This window comes from Chiloscyllium punctatum, chromosome 5 (genome assembly GCF_047496795.1).
Source record: "Chiloscyllium punctatum isolate Juve2018m chromosome 5, sChiPun1.3, whole genome shotgun sequence".
Lineage (NCBI taxonomy): Eukaryota > Metazoa > Chordata > Chondrichthyes > Orectolobiformes > Hemiscylliidae > Chiloscyllium > Chiloscyllium punctatum.
This window is the reverse complement of record NC_092743.1, coordinates 17,271,316-17,296,020: the sequence shown is the minus strand read 5'-3', so window position 1 is coordinate 17,296,020 and position 24,705 is coordinate 17,271,316. Positions and strand designations below refer to the sequence as shown.

Here is a 24,705-nt window from a genome sequence, read left to right as displayed (position 1 = left end):
GGCTTCATGTCCATCAACAGATTCTTAATTCCAGGCATTTTTTTATTGAATTCAAATCCACCATGTGAGATGTGAATCTGAGTCTCCGTAACATTAGAGTCGAGATGTGATGCTGGAAAAGCACAGCAGGTCGGGCAGCATCCGAGGAGCAGGAGAGTCAACATTTCAGGCAAAAGGAATTCCTGATGAAGGGCTTTTGCCCGAAACATTGACTCTCCTGTTCCTTGGATGCGGCCTGACCTGCTGTGCTTTTCCAGCACCACACTCTTGACTCTAATCTCCAGCATCTGCAGTCCTCACTTTCCCCAGAACACTAAGTTTCTGGATTAATAGTCTCATAATATTATCACTAGGCTATTGCCTCCCCATGCATGTTGCAATTTTAATAGTAAAAACTCATTAGTCACATATTAGATTGCTTTCATACAATATTTGTAATTGAGCCACTTAAGATAATTGGACAGCTCACTAAAAGCTTGGTAAAAAGGGAGATTTTAAGAAGTGCTTTGTAGATGGTAGAATTCAAAAAGCAGAAATATTTAAGAAGGGAATTACTAAACTCAGGGCACAGATATTTAAAAGTATGATCTCCAATGATAGAATTAATAAAATGCAAGATGTACAAGAAGACAGAATTGCAGAAAGACAAAGATCTTGTGGGGTTTATGAATTTACACAGACAGGAAGTTTTGAAACCAGGATCAGTTTGATCATATAAGCAAAATGTATGGTTGCCAAAGTCACCAGGCTTTATGGAGTAGCAAATTAGATGGAAGTGAATTTCTTTCGAAAAGAAATATCATTAAGGTAAGGGTGCAGTGCCAATGTCTTGACTGGATAGCGGGTCAAAACCCCAGCAATGAAGGAATTTGAAGAAAAAGTTTAAAATTTTATAATTTGAGGATATGGAGCAAATATATGGCAGTAAGCATAAGAAATAAATGAAAACTTGTGTTCTGGGCAACATTTTTATGGGTTCCTTAGGTTAAGGTGATTGGAAGATGGAAAACTGGATATGTTGTGTAATGTAAATGCTGGATTGAATTTTCTCAGCCTGTAAATGACATAGTCAATACTGAATTAATTGACAAAATATGGCCGGATCTGAAAAAGGTGAATCTTGATAATGGCAATACAAAAATCTCATTAGAGAGCAGCAAGAGGTACACTTGCATGTATTGAAATCTTATTGTTACCTTTTCTTGTCTAATTTATACGACACGTAAGTTAAAGCTGGTATCTAACAGCTTATGCATCTGGGCCGCCATCTTGGAAGTGTAGTCTCCAACATCTTATGGTATACTCTTTGGGCACTGACCACCAGCAACCTCTTCCACCATACCATTCTCCACTTCAGTTAATTCCATAGGCTGAGTTAAGTTGAAGGACATTTTGTGGTATGACACTGTGGTACATCAATTGCACACTTACAGCAGCTCTTTCAGCAAACAGACTGCAAGTGTACAGCCAAATGACCCTACTCACTGAAAGTTAACATGGGTTTTCAGTGTTCACTAATGTGACAGAGAAGTTGGAAAGTTAATCGGGGTTTGGAAGCAGTATGATGAAATACAGAATTAACAACCCTGGCTTCAATACTTGTACAATACATCATGATGGTTGGCATGGCTAAGCTGTCATGCCAAAGCTTATGGGGCAATGTTGGGGCACGAAGATTTAAATTAAAATGTTTAAATTAAAATATTGGAATGTGTAGAAGCTCAGAACCAATGGGTTCTGATAAGAGTGCAAAGAAAAAAAGTTTACCAGGATAAGCCGTGACTCATTCTGTGAAACATGACCTGTGTTACCTTCCACCCTCATCCAAATCACAAATGCAAAATAAGACCATAAGGTGTAAGAACACAAGTAGGGGCATTTAGCTGGTTGAAATTGCTCTGCTATTCAATGAGATCATGACTGACCTGATAATCCTCAATGCAAACTGACTGCTATCACACACCAAGTGGGTGGAGTAAATGTTTCTTTTTAATCTGTCTGAATACAAGAGCTCCACCTCTGTTTTGTCCACTCATGGGATATGTGTATCACTGGCTAGCCAGCAGTTATTGCCCAGTTACCTTTGAGAAGGTAGAGGGTAGCTCATTTCTTGAACTACTGAAATCCATTGAATATAAGCACAATGCCATAAAGGAGGGAGGTGCTGGATTTTTAGTCACTGACACTGAACAAATGCTGATACATTTCTGAGTCAGGGTGGTATGTGATTTGCAGAGGAACATGCAAATGGTGGTGTTCCTAAGAAATTGTTGCTCTTCTGCTCACAGAAGATTTTGTCTAAATAACTTGGTGAATTCCTACAATACATCTTGCAAATGGTACACACTGTTATTTGAGCATCAGTGGTGGAGAGAGTGAACGTTTGAAGATGTGGTGGGAACCAAGTGGGCCATTTTGTCCTGGATGGTGTCAGGTTTCCTGAATATTGTTGAAACTCCTCTCATCCAGGTAAGTGGTTCGTACTCCTTCACATTCCTTACTTGTGCATTGCAGATTGAGGACCAGCACTGGTGAGTCAGGATGTGAGTTATTTGCTCAAGGATTCCTAGCCTCTGACCTGCTGTTGTAACCACAGCAGTTAAATGAGTAGTACAGTTTAGTTTCTGGTCAATGGTAATGCCCAGGATATTGATAATGGTGGATTCAGTGACCTCTCACCTTGAGCTGTAAGCATTTATCATCATACTTTACATGCAAGCTGCTTTTATTGGGTGATGGTGGGGGTTGCAAGGTTTCAGCAATCCTACGACACTTTCAAACTCCTACAGTATTTGAATGGTATGGTTTATGCTCCAACTATCAGAGTAAGGTCTATGAAATCCATCCCATAGCATTCCTTGCCAAATCTTCTATGTACTATTGTGTTTAGAACTATGCTAAACTGTCACAAGTATGTGATGTTAAAACTGACTGCTTACATTATTAAGAGGCTGTTCTGTTTCTGATATTCCCCAAACAGGTTCATTGGAACAGTGATCAATAGATCCAGGGACAGCAGCAGTTATCATCACTGTGGGTACATTGTAAAAAAGACACAGATAAATGAATGAGGAACAAATGTGCCAATTTCCACTGGCTGCTGAATAGCCTCCATTTGAAGAAATCACAGCTAAAGGTTTCCTCATGCAGAGGAGGTACAAGAGTTTTACAGTCCATCATACTTGATGCTGTTTCCTTTAGATGAACAGGTGCATTGTTGCCACAGACATGTTTCCCTGTGATAAGCTCAGTGCTTACTTCTCCCAGGTGCAGTGTGCACTGTACACAGATTGCGTTACAGCACCATATCTTATTGTAGCAGACTCCTTCCACAGGAAAGGATTCCATTCCATAAACGTATAAGTCTTCTATAATCTTTGGTACCACATTTTAGAAGTCTGCACCAGGTAATGTGCAAGTTGCCATGATGCCCATATCCTTAAGAACTCTCAGGTTTCTGCTTGGTCTCAAGGGTCAGATGTCTTACAAGGATGCTTACTGGGATACCAGGGCTACCATCTGAAACTGTGGCTGATGACTCCATTACTCAACCTCCGTATTCAGACGTAATTAGATATAACACAGTCCAATCTTCCAGCAGTGAATCATGGGGTAGATGGTAAGTCTCCTGAAGATGAGATTCTAATGCCGGTATCACTCACAGGGCACCCTGCAGTGCAGTCCACACAATCTATGCTGCATAATTCTTGCATGTTGTGTTCTGTGTAACTAAAACAGGTAAAGAAGGAATGTAATGACTTCTAAAGAGCTGAGAGAGCAGCAGCAGTCTTACAAGGAAGAAGCAAAGGACACTGAGCATGAGGACCATCACCTTCAATATTACACAGCACTGCAACAGTGGGTGTAACAAGTCAAACAGTGTTTAATTGATAACTGGCTTCAACAGGTATAAGTTAGGTGAAGTGATCATTCATGGACTGCAAGTTCGTTGTTGCTTGAAAAGCAAGCAGCCCTTATTTATTCCTAGAAACAAATATAGATCTTTTTCTTTAATTGTTCTTTGCTTTTTCTGTTAACATTTTCACTGTTTGAAGGCTTTTCGGCATGGTGATGCTCCCACATTGAAAATGACAAGATGTTATGCCATACTGGAAACTGGAGAAACCTTTTCACACGGTTTGAATATATTCTGCCACCAAGGAGAAGTAGCCTGTGTAGTTTCATTTCTGTAGCTGCAGTTGCAACGACAGTTGATCGTACTGATGTCAGTGGCATAACTCCTAGAAAGTTCTGACAGCAACGAATACCTCTGTTGCTAGTGATTGCATAATAGCAGCGCTATGAAATCAGCAGTGGAGAATTATGTGACATAACGTGCTAAAGCTTATTGAGAGAAGTCCTCACTGAAACTCTCCAAAATTGATTTGGTTAAATTCAGCTTGTTGAGTCCAGTGTTACAAAATTCACTCTTGGATGAGCTGAGGCAGAGATTTTTTTAAGGTAAAATAGACTTGTTAGTAGCTCACCATCAATTGTAAGAGTAATTAGAGATGGTAAAGTTTTATGGCCACTTTTATCTGAGACACTTTTATCCAGTGAACAAATTAAGAAACAATATTAGGTCAGAAACTGAGCTCAGGGTTAAATAGAGCATCAAGTTTGCAAGTAATTTAGTTTTGTCTCAGAAAGCAGTACAGTAGGCAGCTGGATTTATGGTTAGGATTCAGAGTTTGTAGTGTTAATTCAAAATAATGGATTGATTTGGCAAAATGGTCAACTCATCAAATATTCAGAGCTGGGTAAACTGCATAGCAATTAAAAAGGTGAATTCCAGCAGGATATTGTTAATGTACATACAGAATCTGATCTGATATTTTCAGAAACATCACTGAGGTGTAGAATATTAATGAAAAAAATAGGTAGGAACCAAGGATACATCTCCTATTTGTTAAAAGTGTGAATGTGTGGAAGTCAAATGAGGACAGTCAGCTTAGTAGTGATGTCCTCTTTGGTGACTAGCTTGTCACAAGCCAGCATTTAGATTCACACACAAGCACTGTTGTTTGGAAAAGATGCAGGAGAACTGGGGATTCATCAGCCTGGATAACAATCAAAATAAAACCCACTGTCTCGCCCATAGTCTTTTATTTTTCTCTGCTTCAAAGCTTCCCCATCCTTTTCTTGTAGCAAAAAAGTCCATGCGCTTACAATTCTCTACACACAAGGTTTTTCCTAGCCTTTACTAGTATACTTCAACAAAAGTCACAGCCTATGTGAAAAGGAAGACAGAACAGTAAAACATTTTTCATCCACAACATTGTAGTTGCTAAGTATTAAAAAAGAGAAAAAGAGAGGATATTTCTCTCAGTCCCTCAAGTTAGACAAATGTTGTGATGAAGACTAAGTACAAAAACTTAACCTGTTCCAAGCTGTCTATTTTGAAGCACACAAAATCAGCCTTGAAGGTCAGTCCTCATGAGTAAAAATAAATCTACAAGTCTGTTGCTTAAAGATTCCACTAATTAAACCTTTGCCTTTGTGACCCCAAATTCCTAAATCTCTAACTCTGCAAAGCCACTGCAGGATTCATGCACATCGAACAGTGGGTGTACACATGGATTTCTGGTTTAGCATTGCTGTGCCTGGACCTCGGCACAGGAGCAGGATAAAATATTACAGAGAACGTAGTATGTCCATGCTGTGTTCATTCAATATTAATACAATGCTTTCACAATGCTGCCTTTCCTTGAGACTTTTCCCTCCCAGTTTGATTATCTAACTACAAGGTTGAAAATGAAAAGAAAATCTTTTTATTAAAAGCTTCTACCTCACAATCCACATTCCAACAACCTGCTCTGAAAATTCTTCACGTTTTGACATCTGTGACAAATTGCATCACCAGATGAGGTAATCCATAACATTTTAAAACAGTCAATGTCCTGTGCGAAATAATTAAATAATTCCAACATTTTTTTTTAGAAATGCGAATTCACTTTCTTCATCTTTGCCGAAAGGTAATCAGCTTTTCCTTGAGTCATACACATACCATTTGCCAGTTTTAGTAAAGTCCAAACATTAATTCTGAGATGTTTTGTTTACAAAGTGTAACAAATAAGGACAAAAACATTATTGCTACCCATCTTCAGTAATAGACTTTCAACAAAGAATTAGATAAAAACTTAGAGGAGAAGAATTTTCAGATATCTGGGGAAAGGACAGGTAAACTGTTACGGTCCCAGTTAATGTTACTATCTCCTCCTTCCTTATTTATTTTAGGCCAATGTCCTTAAATTGTTTTTAAACAGAAAATCAGAGAAATGTATGGCACAGAAAGTGGTCATTTGGCCTACTATGTCTATGCCAGCTCTGCAACTGAATATCAGATCTCTTCTTAACCTTCTCTCCCAGGAGAATGGTCCTAAATTTTAAAATCTATCCTCACGACTGAAATTTCTCACTTCTGGAACCATTGAACATTAGCCTGTTATTTTATACTACTAGTCTAGTGACATTATCATTATATCACCACCTCCCACATCAATTTTACTTTTTGAAGTGCAACCTGGGATATACCACTCAGTAAATATGAAATAAATAGTTTATTTCAGTGCTATAGAAATCCAATACCACATATATATAATTATTCATTTTGTCCTCTAATCACTAAGTCTCAGTGTGACACCTGTAACTGACGCTTATTTGCTAATACCTTGAAGTCTGGGTTCTAATTTGCCGGTTTGCTGGAAAAAAAATGAATGTTGAACTTTCAAACAACCTTAAAATTGTCAACTTTCTTTGTCTCTGTTCAAGGGAAAACTATCCATCAATTTACTGTGCATCATTGTGTGATGTCATTCCAAATTCTCCTTTTACTTGTTGACATACCATGGTGACATAAGGCAAATGCTGTTACCTTTTGCAGTTCTAAAAATAAAATTCATTTTCTTATTCTGTATGGAAGTTGTATGTCTTCAGTTGCATTTTAGATGTTCCAGGGTCTTCACTCATCATTGATATGGATGTGTCACTGTGTTGGAGTGGGCTGGACAAAGTCAGAAGTCACATGACACCAGGTTATAGTCCTACGGTTTTATTTGAAATCACAAGCTTTTGGAGCGCTGTTCCTTTGTTTGGTGAAATCACCTGACAAAGGAGCAGCACTCAGAAAGCTTGTGATTTCAAATAATACTGTTTGGATTATTACCTGGTGTTGTGTGACTTCTAACTTCATCACTCATCATTGTCACCAGCCAAGGAAGCATTTTTTAGATAAGATAAAAAGCAAGCTTACACTAGCTACTAGCCTCCATCGAGAATACGCCTTGGGTTAGAGATCTGCACCACACATAATAAACAACAGGACATAAAGGTTTTTGTAAACCAAATTTTAAAATAGATTGAATTCAGACATAAATTCTGCACTTGCACAAATTATGAGTTTTAAATGTGGATCTGGAAGCCCTTTTCCCTATATCACTTCATCCTGTAATTTGTGATGCCACTGATCACACTGCAGGTAGGACTCTGGATCCGCACCTCAGAACTGGAATGTTGTTGTTGTTCTCAAGAAGGTCAGGAAGTCACTTTTGTGACTGTAATTTGTTTTTGGGGACCTGGGTCAGCTGTGTCACTCAGGTACTGGATGTTGGACATAGCAGGGTTCTTGTTAATTTTTGTTTGTTCTGCAAGGACCTCCAAGTCCAGCAGTAGCTTCTGGAAGTGAATATCATGATTCAGCTTGATGATCGACAGGCACAACTTAGGCAGAATGCAGAATGAGAATGAGAAACTGAGACTGCTATTGGGACTGGATCAATTAGTCAATCACAATCTGTGAGTTGGACACCATGGTTCTAAGCCTTTCTTTGGGCAAATCATGTTGTCTAATTTCAATTACTCTTTAGAAACTAAGATTTTTAAATTTCATCTTGCTTTGTTTTTTTATTTTACTCACTTTTCATTATCTTCTGGTTTCTTTCTCCCTCATGTATTTTAATTTTACCTTCTCTAATTCAGTTTTTATTTCACTTCTTTTTCACTCTCTAAGTCATTTCTTTCTCCATTTCTAACTGAATCCTAGCTAATCTAGCTGTGCCATCTCAGTTTTAGATTTCACCTATTCAAATTCTTAATGTTGGATAATCATTTGAAGAATCTCCTCATTACTTCTTTTTATCTGCTAACTCCCAGAGTTCACCTTAATCAAGGGTTTCAAGTTGCTCACTGTTATATCTTCAACTTTTAGAATATTGAATACAATGCTGGTTACTGTTCTATAGAAAGGACGTTGTTAAACTTGAGGGGTGCAGGAAAGATTTACAAGGATGTTGCTGAGACTGGAGGGTTTGAGTTATGGGAAAAAAGCTGAATAGGCTGGGGCTTTTTTCCCTGGAACATTGGAGGCTGAGGAGTAACCTTATAGAGGTTTACAAAATCATGAGGTGCATGGATAGGGTGAACAATCGAGGTCCTTTTCCTAAGGTGGTTGAGTCCAAAACCAGAAGGCATAGGTTTAAGGTGAGTGGGGAAAGATTTAAAAGGGACCTGAGTAACTTTTTCACGCTTGTGTATGGAACGAGCTGATGGAGGAAGTGGTGGAGGCAGGTACAACATTTAAAAGGCATTTGGATGGGTATATGAATAGGAGAAGTTTAGAGGGGATATTGGCCAAATGATGGCACATGGGACTAGATCAGATTGGGATGTCAGGGTGGCATGTACGAGTTTGACCAAAGGATCTGTTTCCATGCTTATGACACAATAACTTCCAGAAAACTCTTAGCAACTTTCAAAACCCTCATTAAAATACATGCAATAAACTTCACCACATATCAAACATTTCCTGTCCAAAACCTCCACATACCCACTACTTTAAGAAGACAGATTTAGATCCAATGAATTCAAATCCCTCAACAGCCCCCGCTTATTATGATCTCAATTAATGTTACTTCTGGACACATTATATCACTGATTTAAAATCTGGCTTGATAGAACATATTTTGTTTTCTTTATATAATTAATGCAGTGGTCCTTCACTGAACTATAAGCATGCAATGTTGTAGACTGGAGGCTTTAACAATAATACAGCTTACTGAACTATTTACATTTCAAAGACACAATCCCACCTACTCCCAACACTATCATTTTATATACTCAAATACCAGAGAGACAGGTCTCTTCTTTATTACAACTATAGATTTGAAGTAACTATTTCTTTCACTTCCCAGTCTTGAGAGATTGATAAACTCTTCCTTGATTATCCTTGAGCTTAAACTTTGTTAGCTTCAAAAAACTGCTTTCAGGTTCTAACTAAACATTTCTGGTCTGAATGTTTCAGACCAAAACCACTACACTGAGGTGTCTATTTCCTAACTGCTCTGTACCGCTCTGCAAAGTTCCAACCCATTCTACGTGATTAAAGACAACAACAATCTGGGTTTGTTCAATACACCGCATCGGTTAAAACTATAAATTCTGTGTCCTATGATCCTGCCCCACTAGCTACCTGACGAAGGAACAGCGCTCCAAAAACTTGTACTCCAAATAAATCTGTCGGACTATAACCTGGTGCTGTGTGATTGTTAACTTTATCCACACCAGTCCAACACCAGCATCTCCACATCACAAGTTACAATGGGAAACCTTGATGCCAAATTTCAATCATTGGCAAGCCACCTCCAGGCATTTCTGCAGTCTGACTCTAAGGAAAATCTGCTTCTCACTGGGAACACCTTGGACTTGTCAGGCATCCTTGCCATTCCAATAAATATGAATAAAAATATTATTTGTCCTTCTGACCACTCATATTTTTCAATTAACTATCATTTACATATTACTTGGATATCTTTGATTACTGAGGCATATAAATAAGGTTTTATTTCAAATCCATATGCTGCACACCTCCAGCCCAAACTTGTAGAAGAAGTAATTTATGAAATACTTGGCACAGTTCACCAGTCCATTATCCAAGTGTTGTCTTGTGATGTCATGAAAGATAGTTTTTGTTACTGGATGTGGAAGGTTATTGCGGAGCCTAAAGTACTCCTGATGACGGTAGATTGTGACTTCAAATGCTAAAACAGCAAGAATCAGCAGGTTGTTCTAGAAAAGAGGAAAAAAAATTACATTTATTATACTTGAATTTCCTAAAGTTCTGAAGATATATTCTAGACTGGTTATGACAGAATTTGAAACTTTAAGGTGTCCCACAAAAGTCAGAAGTGCTCTTGGTATCTGCCTTCATACAATGCACTATTTGTAAGTGCAATTTGCTGTTGATAGCAGCTAAAATGAACTAAGCAAGTTTCTAGAAATTGCATATTAAGCCTGCTGTACCATTCAGCCAGAACATGGCTGATCATTTATCTTAACTCCATTAACTGATGTTATTAGCACCCAGAACATCAATTGACTTCTGCCTTGAGCATACTCAAGAGCTTCCTTATAGTCCCACTCATTATAGCTTATCATCCTCAGAATGACCTGTATATCTACTTTGTTCTTGTCTGTTAATGAATTCTCAATTTAATTGTCCCTCATGTGCTCTAATTTTTTTACTAACCTCCTGAGTGGGATTATCAACAGCTTCTGAAAATCCAAACATATTATATCCATTGCTTATCCTTTATGTAATATCTCTTACAGTTACATCCCCAAAAAACTCAAATACGGTTGCCAAACATGATTTCCCTTTCATGTTCATTCTTCCCAATCGTACTAAGGGGAAATGTTCTAAATGTCCCCTTATCCCATTCTTTATAATATATTCCAATATTGAGCACCCTACTGATATCAAACTAAAACATCTGTAATTCTCCATTTTCTCTTTCCCAGCCTTCTTAACCAGCAATTACATAAAAACTAGGCAAAAGTGAGGACTGCAGATGCTGGAAACCAGAGTTTAGATCAGAGTGGTGCTGGAAAAGCACAGCAGGTCAGGCAACATCCGAGGAGCAGGAAAATCGATGTTTCAGGCAAAAGCCCTTCATCAGGTTGGTTGCTCAAGGAATTGTGACCTACGTCATTGATTCTTTGACCAGTATCTAAACAATCAGACAGCATCAGTAAAGTGCAAAGAGTAGCATCTATGATCTTTTTGGCATTGGTTAATCAGGGCCTTAAGGTCTTGTACTAGACTTTGAAGCAACAAGTTGCTGAACTATGAAGTTAAAAAGTTACTACAACTGACATAAGGCAAGGAGCTACTGATGCTGGAGATCTGAAACAAAAGCAGAAATTGCTGGCGAAACTCAGTAGATGTGGCATGATCTGTGGAAAGAAAGGAGATTTAACATTTTGAGTCTGGCAACTCTTAATGAGAAGACCTGCTGAGGTTTTCCAGCAATTTCTGTTTTTGTTTCAGCAATTATGATAGTTAGGAATATTAAATAACTAGGACTGGTGGGAAATTCAAGACAAAGAAATAGATTTGAAAAAATTAAACATAGTCAATGGATGTTTTGTTGGTAGTTTTGTTTTGTTGTAACTATTGTCACATAGGTCAGCACTTCAGATGGTGAGACCAATGGATTTCTTAAATTCCAAAGTATAGTTTATTGTTTTACAAGGTCCAAGTTAAATCAAGCACCATATCCAGAACTAACCTGAACTACACAGAAGACTAATAGGGAGGTGATGGCCTAATGGTATTATCACCAGAATATTAATCCAGTGACCCGAGTGATGTTCTGAAATCCAAGTTTGAATCCTGCCAGACAGATGGTGAAATTTGAATTCTATCAAAATCTGAAAATATGAGTTTAATGATGATCATGAAACCACAGCTTGTTGGAGGAAAAGCCTATTTTGTTCATTGATGTTTCTTTCAGGGAAGGAAACTACTCTCCTTATCTGGTCTAGCCTACGTGTAACTCCAAACTATTGGCAATGTGGCTGACTCTTAACTGCCTTTGAGCAATTAGGGATGGGCAACAAATACTGGCTAGTGATGCCCATGTCCTATGAATAATTTTTTAAAAATCCCAAAACACTCTTGCCGCACCTCTGGATCCAATATATTCCCCTGCCAACCAGGTCACAATCAGTTAACTTCACCTGCTTGGCAGCTATCCCCCCCAGTCATCTGATACCTGTAACACCCATTATTCAAGTGCTTCTTTTTGTTGTCATAACAGATGATTTTTAAAATGGATGTTATTGCAGAAGCAGAAATACTCCTGGTTGACAGGCTGGAGCTCTTGCTTCAAAAGGTGAAAGTGTATGAAAGCAGGGAGGTGCATTGAAGAACTATGAGAGATTATGCTGAGAGGCTATGCAATGCATTCAATGACGGCGTACAATGCATACACTTCAAATCAACTTATTAGCTGTAAAAAAAACAATTAGGACATTCTGAAAATGAATTGCCATAAGTGGCTGAGCCTCGTGTGACATTGGTTGAGAGTGCTGATCTTCAGCCTGGTAGACTTACTGTTAACAGTCTCACCTCCTTCTGGAAGGTTTTTCATGTCTATACCATCTGTCTATGAAGGAACATGCAGCTGAGGAATAGAACAGGTGTTGTTGCACCTACTGATGTTGCTATTGCTGCTCGGTTAAGAGCAGTTGTGTGATATCAGTTCTTGACCTCCCAGCAGATACATCATGGGGCAATGCATAAATAGTTCCAAGAAATTGACAAATATGCATTAAAGAGTCACTCTCTGAGAGAACAGCAGTCTCATTAATGGACAATGCTGCAGTTAATATAACTAATGGAAACATTCCCAGTTTGCCAGTTTCACTGAAGAAGCTCTTCACTTGCCTTCATGATCTTAGAAAGTTGCTGACCATTCAGGAAACAAGTTACATGGCTAAGAGGTCAGGATTCAGGGTTAATGAACTTCATAAATGACTTCTGAAAAGCCTTAACAATCACTTAGTTAATCCAAGGGAATTCTCCATTCTCCTTCAATCCCACATTCAGAAAAGCCAGAACAGCATGGACTCATGTTGGCTACCCAACTAGACATCAGTTTCTGAGACCTTCCTCTCATCCCCACTACATCTCTACCGACCTGTAAAAAATATGTGCTTATTGTTTGCTCTTGGGCCTTGGCAGCTTTCCTATGGTCTGAAGCAAAGCTTTTAATCTTTGCAGTAAGGTTCTGAAAATTCTGCAGCGAATTAGATAAATTACATAGTATACACTGAAATCCTTGTGAAACCATTCAAGAAATGATGCTAGATTTAACTTTATATACCCTCCACTCTTTGGACACATCAAATTGTGTTTCAGAATTTGTTTCAGAAGATGAATACTCCATTGGTCATGCACATACTCGAAAGTTTCCTAGTACTTATATCTGCGGTTCAGAACAGTAAGTCAAAACTTCTTACAGATTTGTTTTAAATATAGTTGGTTCATTTACATTTGCTTTATCTTCAGCTTCCAAAAACAGCATAAGATCTTTACTTAATTTATGATCACTTAATTAAAATAATCTAATGAATAATCCAGGATAACACCGAATTCCTCCTTTCTTAATTTGATTTATGTGACAATCTATTGTTTTCAAATTAAATTTAAAAAACTACACTATTTGAGGCACATACAAATAAAAGTGTAAAATACAACTGAATGAAATCTGCAATAAGAAAAGGAAGTGTTGGAGATCATGCAAAATATGCCTAAATGGTAGCCAACAGAACGTTCTCTTAGGGGAAAATGATTACATGGCAACTTGATGCTGATCTGTGACAGTGCATCAATGTCTTGAGCTTATAACATTTGTTGTAAATAGTGTGGAAACACAATATAAACATTCCTCTTTGGTATCCTTTTGAATTGGGATCAAATTTGATTGTCAAGGTTTGATTACAAATGTTTTAAGCAACAATCCTCAATTTCACTAATCATAAATAAAGTTTACATTTATTTGCAGTATGAAAAGCCTTTAGCACACGTTGTTTATATTTTGACACTATATTATATACAGTAATTTATTTTAATGGAAGCAATGTGGAACATGAGACAATGCCAATAGATGCACAAATGGTTACACTCTAGCTGAGCATCAGTTTCTACACAGACTTTAAATTCATTCCTTGGTCCCTTTTGAGATAACGCTTCCTTTTGTTTTGTTGAATACGTGTTACAATGGAAAAGAAAGTTAGGAAATATTGTAGCAAATCCATACCTTAAGGTATACCAGAAGGGGAGAGGACTTTCTTAGCCCAATCCAATTTGCTGGGTCAACTGGGCTGGCGTAAAGCACTGATTTGTGCAATTTCTCAATGCTCTCTACATTTGTTTCATTAAGTTGTGGCTGAGGAATTAAATATTCAAGAATATTATTTAGAGTCTTAAGTACAAAAATAATTAATATTACTAAATGCTCTATTTTCAATTATTTTTCCTGTTAATAGAAATAATTTACTGTGTAAGTGCATTCATTTTAACGGTTGAAAATGACTGGCATTAAAAGACCATTCTAAAAAGAACTTCAAAGTTAAACCCATTTGCAACTGAAGTAGGCTTTGCCATAGCTTTTTAAAACTCAGCTATGTTGTTATCACCGTTCATCCACATTCCCTGTTAATCTGAGAAAGGATGATGCCACAAATCTGTGCAAGGAAGGTGAAGAGATTTGACAGGAGTTGGAATGCCTGAACTTCAAATCAGTTTCTGTGACTTCAGCAGAATGGAATGAGAACTGAAAGGCTTCCTCCCATTTACTCTCTCCAACCATTTCCAGGATATAGACTAGAGTATGGACTCTTACCTGGAGATTATGATGGGGGATCTGGAGGACAGAAACAATAAACTATATATAAAGGTTGGTAGGAAGATGACAGTCTCTCCCAATCAGCAATTTAGAAGTACTGAGCAAATGAACAGCAGATCTGGAGACAGTGTCCAAGAGGTTCAAGGGTTTCAGGAGAGCAAGACTAGTGAGTGGCATTGTATTTTCAGAGGCCAACATCAACCTTGACTTCCTCAGCATTCTTCTACAAAATACCTTTCAGATCAATAAACCTTGCAAATTTAACTTATCCCTTTCTTTCAGGCACTTCTACACTTACCAATCTGAATGGCAAACACCACTTCATCCTCATCGGTATGCTATGCACACTCATGCCTCATAGCCTCCTTCCACAAATATTGTCATCCATAAGACCATACGAAATAGGAACAGGAGTAGGCCATTCAACTCCTCAAGCCTGCTTTGTCATCCAACAGGTGAATGGCTGATGCAACATTTTTCATATTCACTTTCCTACATTTTTCCTGTAACCCTTGATTTATCTACTGTTGAAGAATCTATTTCAGCCTTAAATATACAGATGGACTCTACCCCACAGCTCTCTGTGGCAAACAGTTCCGAAGACAGGGATAAACATCCTCTCAGCACTTTCCCTGACAAGCACCTTAAGAATCCTATGTGTTTCAATGAGATTACCTCTCATTCTTCAAAACTCCAGTGAGTAGAGTTCCAAACTGTTTAGTCTTTGTTCATAACATATCTCTTCACAGCAGGGATGATCCTAGTGAGACTTTTGAACAGTCTCCAATGATATTATGATTTTCCTCAAATAAGGGAACTAGATCTTCTTGCAGTACTCCAGATATGGTCTCTCCAGTAACATGTTGCAGTTGCAGTAGGACTTCTCTACTCCTGTACTCCAAACCCCCTGGAAATAAGGGCCACCATAACATCAGCCTTCCTGATTACCTGCTACAGAGTATGTGTTAGCTCTCTGGTTTCATTAAAAAGTACCCTAAGTCCTTTTGCATTGCAGCCTTCTGCAGGTTTTCTTTACTTAAATATTATTCTGTCCTCTCTTGTTCTCCCTTCCAAAATGAACAAATTCAGATTTTCCTACATTACCCACCATTTGCCAGCTTTTTGCTCACTTAATTTATCAATATCTCTGTAAACTGTTAGTATCCCTGTCACAATCTGCCTTTCCAATTACTTTTGAGTTCTCTGCAAATTTGACTCCTCTTAATTTCTTCATTCCTCTAAGTAATTAATTTATATTGTGAAACGTTGCTGTCTCAGCACTGATCCCTGTAGAATTCCACAGATCCCAGGACAGCAACATGAAAAAGAACCCCTTATTTCCTATTTCCTACCATATGTTAATTCTCAATCCATGCTAGTATACTGCCTCCAATATCATGGGCTTTTGTCTTGTGACTTAACCTTTTGAGATACTTTGTTACATGCCTTCTGAAACTTCAAATACAACATATTTACCCTCTCTAGTTGAGACTCCCTCAGCAAACTCTAATAACTTAGTCATATACAATTTCCCTTTCATGAAGACATGCTGATTCTGCTTGATTAGATTATGATTTTACACATATTCTGCTATTACTTCTTTGATAACTGATTCCAATACTTTTCCAATAATACGCGATAGTCTAATTGACCTAAAGTTACCACCTTTTTGCCTCCCCCCTCCCCTTTTGAATATGTGACAATACTATGACTTTAAAAGTATATTCTGTTCTGGCTTTTTGTGAAGAGAGGTTGCGACAAAGGTGGCGAGCAGACAGTACCAAGCCAATAAAGTAAACAGCTTGTGAGGCCTTGGGCTTTTTTAAAAGTTGGAACAACAGAAGCAGAATGAAGTGGTGGGGTCAAGGTCCCACAGAACCAGCTGCTGTTAGGGTTTGGATGTTGCTATACATTTCTCCTTGCTATAGCAAAACACTTGAATTTTCTTTCTGTCTCAGAGTTTATTCTTGATTTTCTTTCCGCCTGGTCTGGAAAAACATTACATGAGAGATAATCTGTTTTACTGAATTTGCTTTTGCCAAGGGTGTGCTTCTGGATATTACTATTTCAGAACAGTTGCTGTTTAGTAGTTAGATAATCTATTATTCACATAAGTTTTCCAACTGGGTTGTTATTCTAATTCTTGTTTCATTCATTTGTATTTAAACTATATAAATAAAGTAGATTTTGCTTCAAGTCTGATGGTTTGATCAATTAAATTGCATCCAGAACACAAACCTTACACTTGCCCTTAAAAAGAAGAAAACGTTGGGTGTAAGCTATCTTGTAAATATAGTTTGAAGGAGCTTTGGTCTGGTCTATAACAAATTGGGGGCTCTTGATGGGATCAAAATCTCTAATTCGAGGTTGGTTTTGGAGTGTGTGAGTGGTGAATACTGGTGTTATCTTTTCAGCTGTTGCATTTGATTGGTTTAAATAGGATGTGCCTTGTGTAGTAATGGATCTTTCAGTCACTAAGAGTTCCCTGGGGAGGGAAGAAGGCAATTCTGGTCTCTCTCCTACCAGAAGGATGTTGTGAAAGATTTACAAGGATGTTGTCAAGACTGAAGGATTTGAGCTATAGGGAGAAGCAAAATAACCTGGGACTGTTTTCCCTGGAGCATCGGAGGCTGAGGGGTGACCTTATCGAGGTTTACAAAATCATGAGGAGCATAGATAGGGTAAATATACAAGTCTTTTCCCCAGAGCTAGAGGCATAGGTTGAGGATGACAGGGAAAAATTTAAAATGGACCTAAGGGGCAACTTTTTCACACAGAGAATGGTGCATGTATGGAATGAGCTGCCCAAGGAAGTGGTGGAGGCTGGTACAATTACAACATTTAAAAGGCATCTAGATGGGTATATGAAGAGTAAGGGTTTAGAGGGATATGGGCCAAGTGCAGGCAAATGGGACTAGATTAGGTTAGGATATCTGGTCAGCATGGCGAAACTGAGTACTGCAGATGCTGGAGATTAGAGTCAAGACTGTGGTGCTGGAAAAGCACAGCAGGTCAGGCAGCATCTGAGGAGCAGGAAAATCAATGTTTCGGGCAAAAGCCCTTCATCAGGAATGATGAAGGGCTTTTGCCCAAAATATTGATTTTCCTGCTATCTGTCAGCATGGACAAGTTGGACCGAAGGGTCTGTTTCCGTGTTGTACGTCTCAATGACTTTTCGTCACTTCAGGAATTTTACAGAAAGTGAGCAAGACGAAGATTTTCAATTGGCAAACAAGCCGGAATTTAGAATTGCCTTTGTACAATAGGGGAAGTAATTGCAAAAATAGCTCAACTTACAATTGCCAGAAATGCTATCAGAATCTCTAGAAATGGTTAAAATTCAATTGCAAATGAAGCAGCTTGAATTACATACAAAAGAAAGAGAAAAGGTAATGAAACAGTTTAATTATGACTGAAAGCAGAGGAAAAAGAATAGGAAAGGAAGGCCCCAGCAGAAGAAAGGGAGAAAGAGAGAGTTTTTGCACTTCAGAGGTTGGACCTGAAAACTCAAAAGTCGATTTAAAATGGTGGAGGTAGAGGTGAAAGGTAGAAGTAGTGACGAGGACAGTGAAGGAGAGCAATCATCGTTGCCAAAAGCCAAGTGAGGATTTGTTTAAATATGTCCAAGTGGTGTCTAAGTTCAACGAGAAGGACGTAGAAGTCTTTTCCATTTCATTTGAGAAAGTGGGTAAACAAATGAAATGGCCAGTGACTACTTGGGTATGGTTGATCCAACCAAAGTTGGTAGGTAGAGCTAGTGAGGTATTTGCATCGCTATCAGTGGAGGTACCTGGGGAGTATGATGAGGTGTAAAGAGCCATTTTAAATGCATATGAACTAGTGCCAGAAGCAAACAGACAGCTTTTCAGGAATTTAAAGAGGGAACCTGGTCAAATATAGATTGAGTTTGAAAGGATCAAACAAAGTTATTTTGATAGATGGATAAGAGCATTGAAAATAGGTCAGACAGATGCTCTTAGAGAGATAATTATTTTGGAGGAGTTCAAAAATTCATTTCCTGAAGTAGTGATGATTTATTTGAAGAGCGGAGAGTGAAGACTGCAAGTTTAGATGTGGAAATGGCAGATGATTATAAATTCATAAATTAACGTCTGGCTTCTGGCATCAATTTCAATCTGAGACGTATGGAAATTGGGGAAAAGAAAAATCCTCATAAAGGAAAAAGAAGTGTCATTGAAGATAATAATGATTGCTTATTACAAGGTAATCAGGAAACCCATGAGAGGAGAAGTAAAAAAGAGAATAAAAAAGGCCATATGAAGTCGCAGTGTTGGTGGTTTAGAAAAAGCACTGGGAAGACAGATGTGGGAAAACAATAATTTTTAACTAACTGGAAAGCACACTGGAAGCTAAATAAAAAACTGGAAAAGACTGTACAACCTTATCGGGGTTGGTTGAGAAGAAAGACTGGGATCTCTTTAAAGAATTTACATACGTAGGTGGGGTTTACTCATGTATGCCATGGTGGGGTAGGTAAAGAAATTAAAAGTTTTAAGAGATTAGAGCACAAGTCAATCTTTGGTGGTAAGAGATGAGGAGATATGCAATTCAGGTGGGTAACGCCAGAAAAGGTTGTAATATGCGGAATTCACAGTGATAAGAGCAGTGATCCATTATATACAATAAGGTTGAAGAGTCTGGTGAAAAGTGGTGAAATGGCAGTAGGAGTAATTGAGAAATGATCAGTTATGGAAATGCAGTTTATGCTTAGTAATAATATAGCTGGATCACAGATGGAAGCAATGCCTCCTGTGGATCAAATGGCAGTGGAAAATCAGACAACTGAGGTGTTACAGGAAATATATCCTGAGGTTTTTCCTGGTTGTGTGGTAACAAGGTCAAAAAGCCACAGGCTGAAGCAGGAGGAGAAATCAAGGAGTAAAGATAATGGAGTTATCTTTGATAAGTTCACTTATCAAATGGTTTGATCAAATGGTTGGAAAAAAACAAGAACAGATGGAGGACAAAGTGGATATTTTTTAGTTCAGAAAAATTACAACAGAAAGATGAAAAACTAAAACAGTTTACCAAAAAAGCTTACACAGAAGAAGAATCAGAGTGTATCCCAGAATGCCACTATCTTAAAATCAAAGTGTTGATAAGGACACGGAGACCATTACATATTCGGGCAGATGAAAATAGCCAAAAGTTCGAATTTGCATTTCCAGTAAGTTATAGAAAGGTGGTGTTGTGGATAACACATGAATTAAAAATAGGAAATAATTTGGGAGCCATGAAAATTCAAGCCAAAATGCAGAAACATTTTTGTTGGCCTGGACTGCAAACAGATGTGGGTGAATTTTGCTAGACATGTCATACATATCAGATAATAGGAAAACCTCAGGCAGTAATAGAATAGTACCCTTAATATCCTTTCCCACATTTGAGGAACCTTTTACAATACTCATACCTGATTGCATCAGATCCCTACCTAAAACAAAAAGTGGGAATTAGTATTTGTCGACTATAATGGAAGCGTCTTCCAGATTTCCAGAGGTCTTTCCATTATGCAGTATCACAGCTAAGGGGATTGGAGAAGAGATACTCAGATTTTTTTTGACTAAATATGGATGACCCACAGAAATTCAATCAGATCAAGGGTGAAATTTTACATCAAAGTTATTCAAGGATGTTATGGATTAACAAGGAATAAAACAATTCAAATCTATTGTGTACCATCCAGAATCACAGGGAGCATTAGAAAGGTGGTATCAAACTTTAAAGACTATGTTGGTGGTTTGTCGTCAAAACTATCCAGAGGCTTGGGGTAAAGGAATTACATTTGTATTTTTTGCAATTGGGTAAGCACCTCATGCACCAATTAAATTTAATCCATTTTGAATCAGTTTGTGGGCTTGAGATGAGAGAATGACTGAAATTAATTAAGGGAAAATTGGTGAGTCAGGGTTCACAGACCACATACTTGGACTATGTGTCAAATTTTAGGGAAAGATTAAAAATATGTGTAATTGGCTAGACAGCATTTAAAAGTAGCACAGCGGGTGATGAAACAGGAAGAAGACAAAAAATCAAAAATTCACAATTTTGCTAGTGGAGAAATAGTTTTATTGTTACTTCCAGTGGTAGGTGAACCTTTGAAGGCAAGATTTAGTCCTTGTCAAATCAAAAAGAAATTGAGTGAGGTGAATTATTTAATAAGAATGCTAGATAGCAAGAAATCTTATAGTGTATGTCATGTGAATATGCTCAAAAGGTATTTTGATAGAAAAGGAAAGCAAAATGAGAATGTGTTACTGGTTACAACACCAAGTAAAGAACCAAGTTCAGATGATTCTGAATTGGACATACTTCAAATTTATTTGGATAATGAAGATGTTTTCAAAATTGGCATAAATTATTAAGTTACCATTGAGAGGAAAATCAAAATGCTTATGTGTGGACTATCACAAAATCAATGCAGTTGCAAAATCTGATTTTATCCTATCCCATGTTTAGAAGACTGTATTGAGAAGATGGGACAAGCAGCTTATATTTCTAAGTTGGAATATTCAGAGGATACTGGCAGGTCCCATTATCCAAAGACTGAAGGAAACTTTGGCTTCCATGACACTGAATGAGCTGTACCAGTTTTAAGTCATTCTGTTTGGTGTGAAGAATGCGCCAGCCACATTTCAAAGACGAACCAATAATGTAATTTCAGGATTACCCAATTGTGTGGTGTACATTGACAATCTGGTGATTTTTAGTCACACATGTCACATGTGGAGCATCGATCAGAATTACTGATTCACTTAGGGAGGCAGGCTTGGTGATAAACCATGCTAAGAATGAGTTTGCAAAAACCCAAGTCATATTCTTAGGTCAGGTATGGCACATGGACAAATGGTCCCATGGGATAAGACAACAAAGGACTTTGGGGAGATACCAAACCATTGACAAAGCAGGAAGTATTAGGATTCCTGAGACTGAGTAGTTTTTATCAAAAGTTCTTAGTGAATTTTGGAAGTGTGGTTGCTCCCTGACTGACTTGTTGAAGAAGTAAGAAAATTTCAATGGATGGAGGAATGTCAGAAGGCATTTGACTACCCAACAGCTGTATTCACCACTGTCCCAATGTTAGCCACAACTAACTACACAAAGTCATTCAAGGTGGCTATTGATGTGAGTGATGTGGGTGTTGATACTGTACCCTTGCAAGATGACACTGAGAAGATAGAAAGACCTGTTGTATATTTTTCCAAAAAGCTGAATATTCATCAACAGAAACATTCCACAACTGAGAAGGAGACTTTGAATTTTTAATAGGTGTTGCAACATTTCAACATTTATGTTGCCAGTAATATGTCTGAGACAATTGTATATACTACTCATAACCCTTTAAAGAATTTGGAAAATTTCAAGGATAAAAATGACCAATTATTTAGATGGATCTTATTATTGCAGCCTTTGAATTTGAAAATTATAAGTGCGGCAGGACTAGAGAATGTAATTGGTGATGTGTTGTCATGACGGGTGATGAAGGGAGCCGAAGGCATTTGGTGGTGTAAGAAATAGATTGAAATGGACTGTAGAATTGAATTTTTGCATATTTAGAGTCAATGTGACATAATATATATAAACTGAAGAGTAATAGTGTTTGGGCTGTCATGGTGGCTCAGTGGTTAGCACTATTGCCTCACAGTGCCAGGGACCCAGGTTTGATTCCAGCCTCAGGTGACTGTGTGGAGTTTGCACATTCTCCCCATGTCTGCGTGGGTTTCCTCTGGGTGCTCCAGTTTCCTCCCACAGTCCAAAGATATGCAGGTCAGGTGCACAGAGTGTTAGGTGTATTAGACAGAGGGAAATGGGTTTGCGTGGGGTACTCTTCAGAGGGTCAGTGTGGGCTTGTTGGGCCAAAGGGTCTGTTTCCACACTGTAGGGAATCTAATCTAAAGATTTTTAAAAATGAAACCATCTTTGTGCATTGATGGTTTTTTTTTTAAGGGGCAAATGTGACTATATTTTGGCTTTAAGAGCTATACTTTGTCCTTTTTGTTATGAAGAGATGTCGAGTCAGAAGTACCAAGCAGTCTTCTCCAAGCAAATAAAGTAAGGGGCTTGCGAAGCTTTGGGTTTTTTGTAAAGTTGAAACAAAAGAAGCAGCACGAAGGGATTGGGTTCAGCTCCCACAGAATCAGGATCTTAGTTTAACTTTCTATAGTTGTTGGGGTTTGGAAGCTGCTGTACATCTCACCCTGCTATAGCAAAATGCTTGAGTTTTCTTGCTCTCAGATTTTTTTTGATGTTTCTTTCCCCCTGGACTGGAAAATTACATGTGAGACAATCTGTTTTATTGAATTTGCCTTTACCAAGGATGTGTTTAAAGGATGTTGCTATGTTGGAGCAGTTGTCAAATAATATAATATATTACTCTATTAAGTGTTCCAGTAGAGTTAAGTTACTCCAATTCTTCTCTCCTTTGCTTCAAGCCTGGTAACTTGCATCCAGGACACATCATCTGCCTTTAAAAATCAGAAAAGGCTAGGATCTAGGCTATTTTCTTAATATTTTGAGTGGGTTTGGTGTGGCCCATAACAAATAGACATATCAAATTGGTAGTTTCCGATCCTTGGTACTTCTCCAGAATCCAAAGAATTTTGGAAAAGTACAACCAATGTATCTACTACCTCTATGACTACCTCTTCTGGAATCTTGGTTGCAAGCCATCAAGGGCCAGGGGACCTATTAGCCTTTAGCTTCATTAGTTTGTCAATTACTATTCTTTAGTGATGATGGTGGTACTTAACTCATTTACCATTGCACCATGTATGTTCCACTGCAAAAACTGATGCAAAATATCTGTTTAATTCCTCTGCCATTCCCATCTTCCATATAACTGTCTCCCCAGATTCTAAGGGACCTATGCTCACTTTGATCTCTCTTTTCATTTTTATATAGTTAAAAAAGCTCTAATTGACAGTTTTTAATTCTTAATTGCTAGTTTCCCCCTGTTTATTTGCTTTGCCTTTATTATCTTTCTAATCCTCTTTACTAGTTTCTGAATTTATCGCAGTCTTTGGGGCTATCACTGACATTAGTGTCTTTATATGCTTTCTTTCAACTTTCCTTCTTTCCACATGATACATTGCACACACTTGCAACTCTTTGCTTTCTCTTCTGACAGGGGAATACTATGCAAAGATCTAGGGAGAGGCAGAAAGCCAAATTCTGGGATCAAGTTAGCCACTTTGTTAGAAAGTGACAGTAAGATGGCTCACTGGGAAGGAAATCTTCTTCCAGGAGGTTGCAGACATTAGCAGTAACAAGTGGTAGAAATGTAAGCCTTTTGGGCAAAGGTGCTTTATAGACTCTCCTATATTGACTGTCAAACAAACCGACCCAAACCAAACCCAGAAATGGATGGGATCATTTTAAGCTGCAAACCAGTTGCCACTTTGTTTTGAGCTTAATCACACTCACTTCCTTTCTGGCCATTAAAAGTTTGGTTAATATTGCAACATATATTCTAGAATGTTCTGCAGAAAAGAATGAACATATAATGTGGCATATTCTTGCACTTTCTTCTACTTCAGTTATTCATCTTATCTTCTCTTAACAGATAGAATAGACTCTGTCTTAAAGCAAATATATATTACATTGCCAGAGTATACAGATTTATGAATATGCCACATTAGTAGTCCCAGCAAAACTAGAACTCTGTACTTGGATGCTGCTGAGTCGGCAAAGATGGGAACAGCGATTGTTGAAGAATCCTGGATAAAGGTATTTCCTGGGCTTTAAGAGCATGAAGGGACTAGGCAAACTAAAGAATGATGTGTGAGGGGTTGGATAGTGGGTTCTGAAGGCTAAGTGGGGAAAAACAAAGAGTGGGGGAGGGAAGTGTGCCCCCAATGTGCAAAGTATACCCCTGAAACAGCTTTTTCAATATAGTTGTAAAGAAACAGCCTAATTAAACAGGATTAATTAGTACGATTAATTGGGCAATTATGGCCTCAAAGGACTCATGACAGGCAGCCAAGGGGATGCTTATCTGGAT

The 24,705-nt window shown here is 38.1% G+C and overlaps 1 protein-coding gene across 4 annotated transcripts in view; it reads right to left on the bottom strand.

Annotated features, from left to right (window-relative positions):
• Nucleotides 1-24,705, bottom strand: part of piezo2b (piezo-type mechanosensitive ion channel component 2b) — a 762,691-nt gene that overhangs the window by 160,905 nt on the left and 577,081 nt on the right. For all 4 annotated transcript variants that reach the window (XM_072569838.1, XM_072569835.1, XM_072569837.1 and 1 more), the window contains exons 21-22: nucleotides 14,100-14,228; nucleotides 9,862-10,062 (exon numbers count right to left, since the gene is read on the bottom strand). In XM_072569838.1, coding sequence (XP_072425939.1) covers nucleotides 9,862-10,062; nucleotides 14,100-14,228 — 330 coding nt within the window. The remainder of the gene's footprint in view (nucleotides 1-9,861; nucleotides 10,063-14,099; nucleotides 14,229-24,705) is intronic.